This window comes from Euprymna scolopes, chromosome 30, assembly GCF_053919585.1.
Source record: "Euprymna scolopes isolate OS-2025 chromosome 30, ASM5391958v1, whole genome shotgun sequence".
In the NCBI taxonomy this organism is placed as follows: Eukaryota; Metazoa; Mollusca; class Cephalopoda; order Sepiida; family Sepiolidae; genus Euprymna; species Euprymna scolopes.
Window position 1 is genome coordinate 4,229,072 of NC_136511.1, and position 15,938 is coordinate 4,245,009.

General features: G+C 33.0%; 2 protein-coding genes across 3 annotated transcripts in view; one reads left to right on the top strand and one right to left on the bottom strand.

Annotated features, from left to right (window-relative positions):
- The window catches only part of LOC145254639 (uncharacterized), a 455,334-nt gene that overhangs the window by 366,530 nt on the left and 72,866 nt on the right, over positions 1-15,938 (bottom strand). The gene's annotated exons all lie outside the window — the stretch shown is intronic.
- LOC145254637 (dopamine beta-hydroxylase-like) overlaps positions 1-15,938 on the top strand; it is a 479,491-nt gene that overhangs the window by 32,695 nt on the left and 430,858 nt on the right. The window contains exon 2 of one of the 2 annotated variants that reach the window (XM_080113254.1): positions 10,363-10,468. The exons of the other annotated variant lie outside the window; for it this stretch is intronic. Within the exon in view, the coding sequence (XP_079969380.1) occupies positions 10,440-10,468 (29 nt within the window). The 5' untranslated portion in view covers positions 10,363-10,439. The remainder of the gene's footprint in view (positions 1-10,362; positions 10,469-15,938) is intronic. 2 annotated transcript variants of the gene reach the window in all.

Genomic DNA, 15,938 nt, shown 5'->3' on the forward strand with positions numbered 1-15,938 from the left:
TGGGCGTCTAGGTAAGAATGCGTAACATGGAAGACACAGACGAAAACGAAGATTAGTATTTTCAATGTTTCTAGTCGTTTAGATGATTTATAATTCGTATTATTCGAACAATGTTTCTCACCGTGAGTGTCATTTTCACAACGTTTTGGTCGATGTAACCTCCGACCTACTTCAAGTGTATATTGTCGAACTCGGGAAGCTTTCTGTCAGATTCGGGAATCTACATGGAATTTCGAATGAAATCCGATTTTTTTAACCAAAAGGGTAGCATGTTTTTATTTTCTTTAAGCCAAGGCCTGGTGGAAGTCTTTATTCTCGAGTTAGCCAATATTACGCTTTAAGAAAGCTTAAGGTTACAGCGACCGAAACGTTAAGAGATTAATACTCAAGGTGTGAACAGTTGTCAGAATAATCCTAATAATACAAACTACTTTCAAGAACTTAACATGAACAAGTGAAGCATGCACTGTGAAGAGGCATAAAAAATGACTAAGTTCAGCATTCCCCCCCTCCATTTAGCCTCAAACGTCCCCAGGGGACGTCAAATCCTGGTGAAAATGAACAAACGGTACAGTTTTAGGCCTTAACATATGTAAATTTGAGTTCTGCAGGATGCAAAAAAAAGAAATTACTAAGTCCATCATTTGACACCCCCCCCCGATTTAGCCCCAAAAGTCCCCAAGGCCTTAACATATTTAAATTTGAGTTCAGCACTATGCAAAACTGCTAAATAGACATGAACAGAAAATTTTGGACAAATATGGTAAAATAGTTCACAAAATGGAGAGTTTTTATTAGCCCTAAAAGAGCCCCTGTGATACTCTCCAAGAGTTATCGTGAATTATAGACAAACAAAATTATATAAAAATCAGTCCGTTACAATTTTCAGAAAGTTTTATAAAAATCCAAGGCATCAATTTTTTTCATAAGCACAAAATTGTCAATTTTTGATAATTTTAACCCGAAAGGCAACCGGAGTTTTCCCGAAAATCCGTTCTGTTACGTTTTTACTCATATCATGTTTAATGTTTGCGCAAAATTTTTTAAAATTCCAAGGCGCAGTTATTAAGAAAAGTGCGGACAGACGAAGGGACGAACGAATAAGAGTGAATTAACAGGTCCACCTTCTATTCCTAAAAATAGAAATTGAAAAATATTATATTTAAATTAAAATTTTAACAAAAAATGTTAGAAGGAATTTAAATCAAACAAATTATTGGGCGATTCGAAATTTAGAAATAAGGAATGTTATGCGAAATACCGGAAGATAATACAATTTCAATTCGGACAGAAAAAGTGTGATAGAATGCGTTGTCGCTACTCGTAGCAAATAAGATGTCTAAGGGATTTACCTTAAATTTCTGGATTAGTTTACTTAGTGTGTAAGGTCCGGCTATGGGCAAAAATAAAAATAAAAAAAATATCCGCTGCGTATGTTATATCCTGCCAAGTCCCGCGAAGTAACATTAAACCTCGTTACTCATATGCAAATAAGATTGTGCCGGCTTGATTAAACAGTCTATTTTCAGAGAAGGGGATGAGATATTTGGAGTTTTCTTATTCTTTTTTTTTTACACGGTGGTCACCACTTATCAAGCCTGGAAGCCACTCAGGGATAAGGGTTATTGCAAGTTCAGTACGTTAGTGTGGGGATTTAATGAAGTGTTTACTTAAGGGGGCGGTTCATCAGGAATTTGTTAACGTTGGACTTGAAGACATCCAGGTTGTAGTCAGGTGGGAAGCAGGCAGGCGGAACAGACTTCCACAGGCGTGCAGTTCTAAGAAAGAAGCTTTGTTCGTGGAATCTACGTTTTGATTTAGGCACAGATAAAGAGTGGGGAAAGTTTGTGGCAGTGGATTCAGCTAGACGGGTGTTTTTTTGTAAAAGATTGGCGAAGGGGGACCAGAGATAGAAGTTCAGACGAGCATCTGCCATGGAAATAACGATAAAACAAAGACAGGCTCGCAACGTCTCTTCTGTGGGAGAGAGGTTGCAGGGAAGAGAAAATTTCACCTTTCTCTTTCTATCTCCCCTACTTCCTGACTGGTTTCCTAACTTAAATATACCAAAAATTAATACTTTAACCCTTTTCCCTCTCCCATTGCAAAACTCATTCATGCTCTGCACAGCTGGGAACAAAAACGATATAAATCCACTATAAAACAACCAAACCAAACACTACAAACTAATGATTGAAGATACAAATTGCTTGAAGAATAAAAACCTTCTGCAAAATCGCTGGATGCAACGTGAATACTATTTCCAAAATAACTGGATTCGGCATTAAAAACCCTGAAACGGGTTGATATGCCGTCCAACAAACAAACCAAACTCTTCAACCAAACTCTGAAGATATAAGAACTTGAAGCATACAAACTGTTTCCAAAATAGCTGGATTCGGCATAAAATAACCCGAAAAGGGTTGATATGCCGTAAAAAACTGCTTTCAACATAACTGGATTCGGCATTACGTAACCCGAAAAGGGTTATTATGCCGTAAACCAAAACAACCAAACCACAATACATTATAGTCTACATTGCGCTGTAGAGAATTTTCTGCTGACTTTGTAAAATTATTTTTATATAATGAAATAAAGTAATGTATAAAATTCAAAAGTCAAGTATCATGGTTCACTTGTGCTCTAAATTGAAACGTTCATTTCGAACGCGTCACTGGCTTATCAAAGAACCTACTGTTAATTTTATATGAGTGTCCCTTCTGCTTGTGCGGTGATAAAACTTCTCGAATACATTTATGATGTTAGGATTCATAGGGGCGTTAACTTTGATAAAAATTAGACTGATTCTCCTTCCGTTAAATTTTTCGATTATTCATTTTCAATACTTATCGGAGGCATCTCGATATAAAACATATCTAACACTTCCAGGCACATAAAATACATTCGTGTGAAATTTAAAAATAAATTGGTCTAGCAGTTTCAGAGTCTATAGGGACGCACATATACACACACACATAGACACACATACACACATAAAGTAATTTTATATATAAATATAGATATAATTAGTGATACATAAATAGCAGAAGGGATGATATATAAAATTGTCAAGACATAATATAACACTAATTGATTAAAAATAAATATGCCGATCTGAAATTTGAACAAAATTACTTGCCATTTTTCTTAAGGTTCTGTTTCAATCACATCGTTCTGTGAACAGGAGCAGAGACTACAATATCAACAAAGGACCTTAATACAATACGTAATAAAATGCAATATTTTTATTACGAACATGAATAACCTACGGTCTCTGAGGAAGGCTATTTTACCCGAAAAATTTAAGACCAAATTTCAAAACAAATTATATAATAAAAAATATGCGCATGTTATCTTTATAACGACTTTCAGCTCCATTTTTTAAATTATATATATATATATATATAATGTGTGTATATATATATATATATATATATATATATATATATATATATATATATATATATATATATATATATATATACTCGGGTTTTTTTATATTCAAAAGTAATGGACTAATGAATTCAACGAGGTTGTTAGATAGTGCTCAATAAAAAGAGCTGATAATACTTGTTTATTGTTATATAAACATGCTCACATCCCGCTGCTACAAATAGCCACTTGTTTCAATCAAACAACAGATATCATCAGGCAGCGACTTGACTATTCAAAAGTTCAATGAATAACCTATTATTCATTGAACTTTTGAATAGTCAAGTCGCTGCCTGATGATATCTGTTGTTTGATTGAAACAAGTGGCTATTTGTAGCAGTGGGATGTGAGCATGTTTATATAACAATAAACAAGTATATATATATATATATAATGACGTTACCATTTATATATAATGTATATATATATATATATATATATATATATATATATATATATATATATATATATATACTAGCTGATGGAGAGGGCTTTGTCCGAGCGTAAAATATGCTTAAATATTGATTTGTCAAGATGTCTTATATATTATTATAGAGTCGTGTTTTCAAAAATAAAATGTTTAGATGGCATCACTGTGGCATTCAAAGCTAATGACGTTTACATTTTTACCAAGGTTCCACGCATATAATCAATTAAAAATTAAAAATTAGAAATAAACTAAGATGACTGTGTAAATAGTTGCTGTTATCTCATATGGATAAGACACAACACAAATACTAACTTGAATGATTATTTTATTTTTAAGTTAAACACTGCGAAGCATTGGTAAGATACATTATGTAGCAGTTTTTATAAACGCGTGCGTACTGGACTTAGTCGCATGAACTCTCTGACTGTAGTAGTTAAAAAAGACACCCACACTTACCCTCGTCTCTCTGAACGATAGCAGGCGGTGGGGGACGAGTCAGCAAGCAGGACCACCCGGCGAGAGGAAAGCCAAAGAATCAGAATTGTCTCTTTTTCACTGTAGGGAAAGGAAGGTTTAATATAATGCAAAAGGGAATGGTAGTATTAATTTTGCTTTTGTGGCCTAAATCTTTGGTCAGTACAACTGTATAAAATGCTAAACGATTTCTTCCATTGTAACCCATTTTTTGACCCCATAAGAACAACTTAAACCGGCTAATGACCCATAAAAGAACGGTCCATAAAAAATCCAATCATTTGAAGCTCCTAGCGCCGTTCTGCAACATTTTGTTTCGGAGGGGATGAAGTGTGAAAATATGGTGGCAGACAGACATATAGCCGCTTATATATATATATATATATATATATATATATATATATATATATATTTACCAGTGGTGAAAAAACCGGACTAGAGTGCTCAATGTGTAGTCAGAGCAGTATATAGGAAATTTATTACTGTGAGTCCAGAATGAGTTTACAAATTGTTTCAGTTAGAGGAAAATCCCCAAAGAGAGGAAAAAAATCCAACTAGCATCGTCAGAATTCATAGATGGACTAAGTTATAAAGTAAAATAAGAATGGAAAAATCGTAGATAAAGGGGAGTTAGAAAAGAAGGGGGAGTGGTAGGGAGAGGACGTTGGAGTTTAAAGTAGTAGGAGTGTCTTCAATAAGAGAGGGGTTTATAATTAAATATTAATTATGTGTAAATTCTTATATACGTTTTTTTTAACGGTTTAAACTTAAAAGACGCTATTTTTATTGGTAACGGCATAAGTAACAGTTAATTTAAAGGATCGCCATGGCAACAGGTTGGAGAGTTAATGTTAGTGAAAGAACGGGTTGAAAATGGGGTTTAAAGTGATTTAGCCGGGCGGGGAGAGATTGAAAGATATTTATTGTTTATAAAATGGAAAGAAAAAGAAAAGGAAAAATAAGTTAATGAATTATACTTTACAGGTTTATTTTGATAGTATAATGATATATATAATTAAATATAATATATATATATATATATATATATATATATATATATATATATATATATATATATATATATATATAAATTAGCCGGGCAGGTAGAAATTATACGTTACAGGTTTATTTTAATAAAATGAAATATAAAATAGGTGAAAGCTTAAGTAAGTAACTTAAATAATAGATAAAAAACTTAAGGGAAAAAAAACATTTATATATATATATATATATATAACTACTCAATTTACTCACATAAAATTAATATACGAAAGTATAGATTTATGCGTAAACTTTAAGTATTTACTTCAAAAGTGTTCAATACGTAGGTAGAGCTAGTTAGTAAGTTATAAAATATATATGGCGATTAAGCTACACTGAATATTCCGCGTTTCATCCACTCTAGGATTCTTCAGGCTTACGTCAGGTAAGCCTGAAGAATCCTAGAGTGGATGAAAGTTATAAAATGTATATGGCCATTAAGCTTAATCGCCATATACATTTTATAACTTGCTCTCTCTCTCTCTCTCTCTATATATATATATATATATATATATATATGTGTGTGTGTGTGTGTGTGTGTGTGTGTGTGTGTGTGTGTGTGTGTGTGTGTGTGTGTTCATTAACGTCTCGTCTTTATTTCATTCATCCAGAGAAAGTCTCGAAATAAAGAAGACACGTTGATAAACACATAACTCGGTTTGTTCATTTCTATTTTTCTGTTTTCTCGGAATACTATTTCCATCATTCTCACCAAATATATATATATATATTTATATATATATATATATGTGTGTGTGTGTGTGTGTGTGTGTGTGTGTGTGTGTGTGTGAGTGTGTGTGTGTGTGTTAAGAGAATAAGATCGATTATGTTAAAGTATACTTACCGAAATAATGCAAAGCTCAACAAATTGTTTTGGTGCTTGTATAGAAGATAAAGAAAATATAAAAGCGACATTATAAAAATATATATACGACACTATAAATATAACGCGTATAGATGTAATGGTTATTCAATAAGGATGATACATCAATTAGGGATGTAGAATAAGTAAGATTCTCTAAGAGTTTTACTTATTCTCACCCCTAATTGATGTATCATCCTTATTGAATAAATGATTAAACCTATATGCATTAGTATATATTTTTATATTGTCGTTTTCTTATTTTATTATATATATATATATATATATATATATATATATACATATATATATGCATATATGTACATATGAATATTATATATATGCATATAGATATGTATATATGTGTGTATATATATATGTACACACACACACACATACATATATATATATGTGTGTGCGTGTGTCAAAACATGGTTAATTCCTCACCCACACAGCAGCAGCCATATAGCGCAATGGTGAAAAGCCCTGACTGTCATTTGAGCGGTCCGGTTTCGATCCTGGCTTGAGGCAGTTGTCTGTCTAGCCGCACTGATGAGCTGTGAAACAGCGAAACAGTGCTGTATGTGTACGATTATATATATATATATATATATATATATATATATATATATATATAACATTTTTGTAGTTTCCTATATGTAAATACACTGGAATTCGTATCTTTATCAAGGAGTCAGCAATGAATGAAAAGAACGTAATTATAATGTGTTTATTCATGCAAACATCGTAATGTGCATACATGTTTCTATGATGAGAGCTCACCAGTGATCTCACGTCTTCAGGCTAATAGAGGAAATATCATTCTAACAGATTTAGCCTAAGAACAGTTTTGATATAGGAACAAAATATTTTCCTAGCTTTTACAAGGAGGGAAAAGATGGAACAACGAAACTTCTATAAATTCTTAGTTAGAGAATAAACAAATGGGGAAAGGAAAGGGTAATGTTGATACGCCTACATTCATCTTAATGTTTCCACCTTATATCATTTAAACTTACATTTATCTAGATATTACTAGCTGGACCTGTGGAAATTTCACAGAGGATGCATCTCTATGTAATATATTGATGATGGAATTCTGTAGATGATTAGCTTAAACGAAGACCTTCCTATATATTATTGTAGCCTTTTTGTTTAAACTGCAACAGTATTTATCTAAGCTAGCTGGAACATAAAGTGCACTTAAATATGATATTTTAATTCTTGCAGATTTAATATGAATTATTATAGAGTTAATGTTCTATCAATTTTAATATATTATAAGGTTGCGATTTCAAATATATATATATATATATATATATATATATATATATATATATATATATATAGAGAGAGAGAGAGAGAGAGAGAGAGAGAGAGAGAGAGAGAGAGATTCACGTGAACTTTTTCGAACATGATTGCTAGGAATGAACGCCAAATCACCAGTTCTTTCAACGGTTTTCTTTTTCTTTTTCTTTTCGATACTTTTTTTGTGACCAAGAGCGGAGGTCCGCTTTAAATATAAAAAAATAACAATAAAAATATTAAATACAAAAAGTAACATCGTTTTTCATGCTTCAAAAAACCCTCATAACCTTTAAACCACTATCCTAGAAGCATACGTGGACTTTTAACATTATATATATATATATATATATATATATATATATATATATATATATATATATATATTATAAATTAATGTCGAACATTATAAATTTACTATTCTTATAATTGGACCTAAGTCAGTATATATATATATATATATATATATATATATATATATATATATATATATATATATATATATATATATATATAAACTGGGGGAAGACGATCGGCTTATTCTTAAATATGGTATTTTAATTTGTCCAGATTTCATATATATATTATTATTATAAAATATTTAGGTTCCATCAACTAGAATCGAAACCGAAAGCAAAACTTTAACATTCAAAGCTGGTGACGTTTTTCTTTTTTGTTTGTTTGTTTGTTTTCTTTTTTTTACATAGGATTCACCACATATCAAGCCCCGGAATCCACTCGGGGATAAGGGTTATTGCCTGTACAATAATCAATGGGATAATATCGTAGTAATAGTTAGTATTGGAGATTTGTTAAAGTGGCTTACTTAAGGGGGCGGTTTATCAGGAATTTGTTTATGCTGGACTTGAAGACATCCAAGTTGTAGTCAGGTGGGAAACAGGTAAACGGAAGAGAATTCCACAGGCGTGCACTTCTAAGAAAGAAGCTTTGTTTATTGAATCCACGTTTTGATTTACTATTCTACCAACGTTACACGCATATGAATTGATTAAAAAAAAAAAAAAATGAATGTACAAAGGTATATTGATTTGTTCAATTCATACCCATTTTTTTTAAATATTTTATCCAACTAAAGACTCATAAAAGAAAGGTCCATAAAAATCCAATCATTTGATGCTCTTTGCGCCGCTCTGCGACTTTTAGTTTCGGGGGAGATAGTGTTTGAAAATATGGAGACAGACAGATATACAAACAGATATATAGCATTTTATATATTCGTTAGATATATTAAAGCAGTCTACACGGATTAATTCGCGTACCTGTTCTACGCGCATATCAAATCGGATAAACAAGGAACTATTATAAGATTGACAAAGCGGAGTGGAACAAATTAGACAACGGAAACGAAACTCATCCTGTTTCTGCAATCTGAACCATAATTGACTGGCGGCGTCTATGTTCAGGCGCACATCGCCTAAAAGGAAATAATAAGAAGCACAATCGTCGCCTCGTAAAGATAGCTGAAATTTTATATAACGAAAATAAGAAGATACAAATGTAGGGAATGATAGTAGCTGTATGTGTAAACAACATAAGGAAAACCTACATGAAAGAATATATATATATATATATATATATATATATATATATATAGAGAGAGAGAGAGAGAGAGAGAGAGAGAAAGAGAGAAAAAAAAAGGAAGGAACAAACCGTATTATGTGTTCATCAAAGTTTCGTCTTTATTTCGTGACTTCCTCTGGAAATTAAGACGAAACGTTGATGAACACATAATACGGTTTGTTCACTTTTGCACGCGAAAAAAATTCGTTTTGTTTTCTTTGTTTGTTTTTAGTTGTTTTTTTGTGTGTTTTTATCGTGACAATTGTTTTACTATTTCGCTTTACACTAATATTATTTATTTTTATATATTTATTATCAAATAATAATAGTAACAATATTAACAACAATAACAACAACAACAACTATAATAATAATAATAATAATAATAATAATAATAATAATAATAATAATAATAATAATAATAATAATAATAATAATCCTATTGCTCTACAAATGCCGAAAAATAACGATTATGACTTTACACATGCGTAAGAAAAAACATTGTTACCAATCGTCACAAGAATAAAACAATTGTTACGGTAAGTAGCTGTTTCTTTTTAATTTTATTATATTTATTATCATTTTAATTTTTATTATATATTTTGTTATATTTTTATTTATTTTTTCTCGTGAATAATAAAAAATAAACTAGAATTGGTATGTTTCTTTTTATTCTTAAATTTTATTATAAAATTTTTAATTTTAAACTTGATCGTGGTAAATATTACTTATTTTTAGCTAGATCGATCGAAGTATAACTATTAATCTTTAAATTTTGAATATTTAATTTCATAGTGGTAAATATTACTTTAGTAAGATCTATAAAATTATAACTTTTAAGTTTTGCATACGGACCTTTCATGCCTCATAAATAATAATTTTTTGTATATTGTGCGCACATATATGTATGTGTTTTTTTTTATTTTCTTATTTTTCTTCGTTTGAAGATTGTAATGCTGGGTATGGGGAAGCCAAACAAGCTGCCAACATTGCTCCGCTTTTTATTGAAACCAACCGAGAGCTCTTTTTAGTATCCTCGTTGTTCCCTTAAGTGCAATTGTCTGGGTCTTTTTTGCACTTGGTTCACCAGGAATATTAGTTAGATAGGACTTCAGGTTCTTCTTCATAAGCCATGTGGCATCTATGATAACTGGTATGATTGATACCTCCTTAAGATTCCAGTTTCTTTTCATATCATAAATGAGACCTTGTTATTTGGTCTGTTTCTCTCTTTCAGCTCTGTTCAGACCGCCATCATTAGGAACACTCACTTCAATCAAGGTTGCAACTCTCTCTGACTTATTCCATATAACTATGTCAGGTTTCACAGCAGCATTTTCAAGGTAGGTGGCTATAGGGATTACATGGTCGTAATGTATGGTATATAAGTCATTTCCAACTGTTCTTTCAGGTTGATGTTCCCAGGATTAATGCATACGCATGTGTGTGTATATGTTTAAATTAATATTCTAACGTATACATTCATTTCTCTCCACACCTCCTTTAACTCCTTCCTTTCTCAATAATTCCCCCCTCATAGCAGTCCTCATGTTTTGACACCTCCTCTTCCCTCTCCTTCATCGATAATTAAATAGTGCTTCATCTTCCTCTTGCCTATTATTGACGCTGTAATCCATACTGATTATCTTTTATATACCTTTCTTCTCGCTTTTCTTTCCTTCCCCCCTTTTGTCTTCACTTGCCGTATATTCATTCTCCCCTTTCGATGTCTAGAGTCTAAAATGTCATTTAACCTTCAACCCTTCCTTATGAATTTAACTTCCTTTGTTTTTAAACTTTTTGAAATATCACCTCTATTCCTGGATACGGTAGACAGGCTTTATTACGTCGCCTGAAAAAAAACACTTGTCTAAAACATTAGCATGTTCAGTGTTATGATTATGTAATATTTGTCTCTATATATAGGAGAACAATAGGAATGGGAAATGACGTCACAAAAACTATACATCGGTGAATATAGATTGGTTCATTTATTAAACAAGGGAATACAAACAATTAGGTGGGGGATAGAAGGGACTCTTTATGCCAAGGCATTTCGAAGCCTAATGCCTCTCATCAGAAGAGTAGAGAAGATGCTAGGTAACGTAGTGGGGATGCAGCGTCCAGCGTGGGATTCATTAGAAACGAAATAGATCAATTAAAATTATATATATATATATATATATATATATATAACACGATCCGCTCGGTCGCTGGTATGTGACCGATCACGTGTTACACTAAATGTTCTTGAAATAGTCCGCGCATGAAGACCTGTCGATTAGACGTCTTTTGTTAGAGGTAAAATAAAAGGCATACCTGAAATGTTGGGTGTGGCCACCCCCCTCACTCAGGTCTGCCGGCGTCATTCTGTATCGGGTCTTCTTCGTCTTCAAGACCGTTTCCTTTGACCTAGGCAGACATTCAATACAGCATAAACAACGCACTACACAATTGTTATATATATAATCTTAACTATTTTATTGTCCAATTGTTTCATACAATAAACTGCTTCATACAATAAACTGCTTAACCTAACTAACCTAACTAATGATGAGGGGGGGGCTCCCCTTCCTCTCATCTAAAGAGGAACTGAAAAATACGTGCTCACCTCATGGCGTCCAGACGAAAAAAGAGCGAAAACGGAAAGGGAAATCTAGGCTGCATTTCTATATATCCCTCCCCCTACAGCAAAATTACCACCTAATCCTGAAGGGGGGGTGCATAAGTAACCACTAACCATGGCACTACGATATAGTGCCACACACACACACGTACACACACACACACACACACACACACATATATATATATATATATATATATATATATATATGTGTTTGTTCATTTAAAAACCCGATTCTTATTATTCAGCGCTTTACGTTGAATGAAATTGTAACATTAGGCCGCATGTGCAGATCATGATGTTAAAATCACATGATCACTACTTGAATGGCATTTACGATTTATACAAATGTTAATTTTAACTATAATCTCGCCTTCTCGCTACGGTTAACATTGGCCGTGCGGTTGTGCCTTGCTAATAGTGTCCGAGATTGTTTAGTTACCGGATTCGAATCTCCCGAACGGCGGTACGCGTGACTCCCTGCAGTGATGATTACCGAAATGAGAAGCATTTAACTTCGAAATTCAATTGCTTAAACAGGTAGTTTGTTTTTCTTTTTCCCTTATTGATCTGGCGATATAATAAAGTTTTGTTTAACTTTTATTTCTTATCATATATATATATATATATATATATATATATATATATATATATATATATATATTTAAGCTTCATGCCTCTTTGGGTAGAGCACTGTCGTAAATAATCTCACTTGCTAATTAATTGGCTGAAAAATGCGAGGCTCTCCGTTTGTTAATATATAAACGGTTTGAACACTATAAAAGTGGTGAGCGAATGTTTGTTTAAAATAGACATTTGTCGAGGTTATTTGGACCACCGCTCCTGTGGGTCGATAAGTAGAACTGCTAACTGTCAACGTGATGGTTCATGGTTCAACCCTCGACTTGGGAGAGGCGTTAGTCTGATGGCACTGATGAGTTGTGATACAAAGGAACAGTAATGGTAAAAGAGTGCCATTGTGCAGAACACGATCATTCATTTAATTTAGATCATGCGAAAATTATAAAATACGTGATACATAGAGCTAAAAGAGGACTTTTAGAGTCAGCACTAATTTTAAACTCTAATACTATTACGCAAAAAAGGGTTTCTACCATTTAGCCCCTAATATAGGGAAAATAATAATCAAAGAACAAAATATAAAAACAGATCCTGGTTAACCGTTTTTCCCCAATTCTTAAATAATTTTTAAAAAATGAATAAGTTCAGAGTAACAAAAAAAGTGTACATATTTATTTAACATATTTCTAAAAGTGTATATATAGACATTGAACAACCCAACCTTCCCATACACACACATAGTTTCCTTCCTGATATGGGTAGGATTCTAACATTGTTTCCTTTTCATTTTCGTATGGTCTATGATCGTTTTCTTTTTTTGCATTTTTCCTTTTAATATCCTGAAGATGTCCTCTGCGATAGGGACGAAACGTTGATCATTTCATAAATTCATTCGGTTTTTCTTTTTTCAAAACAACATAACGTCAACCATCGCTGGTATTTTAATTTTATTTTTATGCATATATATATATATATATATATATATATACTAGTAGGGATACCCGACGTTACCCAGGATTGAATGATAACCAACGAATATTTCACACTCCTATATTTTTATTGTCATCAATATTCGTGAAATTATCACATGCCTCTATGCAGTAACTTAATCCAAAATATATGTTATTCTACATTGCACTCTAAAGAACCTACTGTTTCTTATATAAAATTATATATTTTTTATAAAAAACATTAAGAAATTTACGTCCGGTGTTTGAACCACCTGGCCCTGCAGGGGGAGGGTGCATAAGCAACCAGCAACGTCATGCCCCCCCCCCAAAAAAAAGCAAAAAAAAACACGTAAATTTTCAAGTTTTATAAAATTCTTTGCAGTTAATACGAAATTTACGTGCGGAGTTTGAATCTACGGACCATGTCATGCAATAAAAAAAAACACGCTATCAACTTACCCACGGTAGAATTTTCACGGCCCGTTGTTCTATCATTGTTGCTAAGCGACGACTTGGACAACAATAGCTTTACCAATAATAGATTAATTAAAATAACGGTTTGGATTATCGATTATCGGGGATATTCTGAAACAAAACTTTACTAAGATCACTCCTAGATATATACACTAAAGTTCTGTAAATTTTAAAGAAAATCTGTTCAGCCGTTTCGGGGTCTATAAGGAACGAATTCACAAAATTGAACATATATATGCACCTTTGCGAGTGTGCGTGTGTGTGAATTCGTTCTTTATAGACTCCGAAACGGCTGAACATATATATATATATATATATATATATATATATATATATATACTCGGGGTTTTTTTTATTCAAAAGTAATGGACTAGTGAATTCAAAGAGTTTGTTAGATAGTGCTCAATAAAAAGAGCTGATAATACTTGTTTATTGTTATATAAACATGGTCACATCCCGCTGCTACAAACAGCCACTTGTTTCAATCAAACAACAGATATCATCAGGCAGCGACTTGACTATTCATATGTTCAATGAATAAAGTTATTCATTGAACATATGAATAGTCAAGTCGCTGCCTGATATATATATATATATACACTAGCAGGGCCCGTTAACCGGCGTTGCCCGATTGACGCAGTCCATCCCCTCCCGTAAAAATTAAAGTACGGTTGGTTGTTGATGGTGGCCAACCGCCAACCTCTGCATGTTTAGAACGGCTTTCAGAATAGACACGCCGGTCGGATATCCCTATGTTAAGAACAGCTTTCGGAATAGACAAAACTTAACCGCCTTATGTTAAGAAAAACCTCCGGAATAGACACCTCCAACCGTCGAAAGTGCTTGTCTCTCCCAAATTTAAATGAGATTTTTGTCATCAGCGTAATCGAAAACTTTTAGAAGTCGTCATATTAAAGAAAACTGTGTAGGTTGAGCAAATGTAAAAATTTACCCCGTCCCCAAAATACAAAGTTATTGTCGTTTTTTTTTTACATAGGGATCACCACTATCAAGGCCAAAGGGCCACTCGAGGATAAGGGTTAAAGAGTGTATAGTAGAAATTGGACAATAGAGTAATCGTTAGTAATGAAAATTCGGTAAATTTGTTAACAAGTGTAACAGCTCATCAAGAACTTGTTTACGTTAGACCTGAAGACAACCATATTGTAGTCAGCTGGAAAGCAGGAAAACGGAAGACAATTCCACGGGCGTGCAGTTCTAAGAAAGAAGCTTTGTTCATGGAATCTATGTTTAGGTTTAGGCACAGATAAAGAGTGGGGGAATTATTGATAGTGTTTTCAACTAGACGAGTGTTTCTTGTGAAAGTTTGGCGAGGGGGGACCATAGACCGAAGTTCAGTCGAATACTTCCATGAAAACAACGATACATCAGAGACAAACTCGCAACATCTCTTCTGTGAGATAGAGGTTGCAGGGAAGAGAAAAGGACATCTCCTACGAGACTACGAAGTCTATTTTGAACGCTATCAAGGCAGGATAAGTCCTTTCTAGCAGCTCCTGCCCAGATGTGGCAACCGTACTCCAGCCTTGGACGTACCTGGCTCTTATATAGAAAGAGAATTGCATCAGCAGTGACATATCTACGGGATCGATAGAAGGCTCCCACGATTTTTCCAGCGGCCTTGGCAACAGATTTGATGTACGTGTTCCATTTAAGATCAGGAGTAAAGGTCAAGCCCAGAAGCTTGTCAAAACTTGACGCCGCCTCAGGATGAGAGCCATTCATTTCAATTGATGCAAGATGTGGATCAGAACGTTGATGATGTAAAGAGAGAATCTTGGTTTTAGATGCATTAAAAGATTGTATTCCGTACAGAGCGACGCTAATCGGTTAATATGTTTAAATTTTTTTTCAAGAAAGCGACAAAAATCTTGTTGTTTTATTAGCGAAGCCAATCGGTTAATGTTTTATTTTGCTTGTTTTTTTTTTCAGCAGGATTGTAATATGTTTGATGGTGGTTAATATGTTTGATTTGGTTAGTTTTTTTTAGCATAAAACGAATAAAGAAAAGTTATAAGCTTTTATACTTTTCGTATTCTTTTTTATTCATATATATATATATATATTTATATATATATATATATATATATAGTAAGTTATATGGCGATTAAGCCATATATTCTATAACTTACTGACTAGCTCTGCCTACGTATTGAGCAC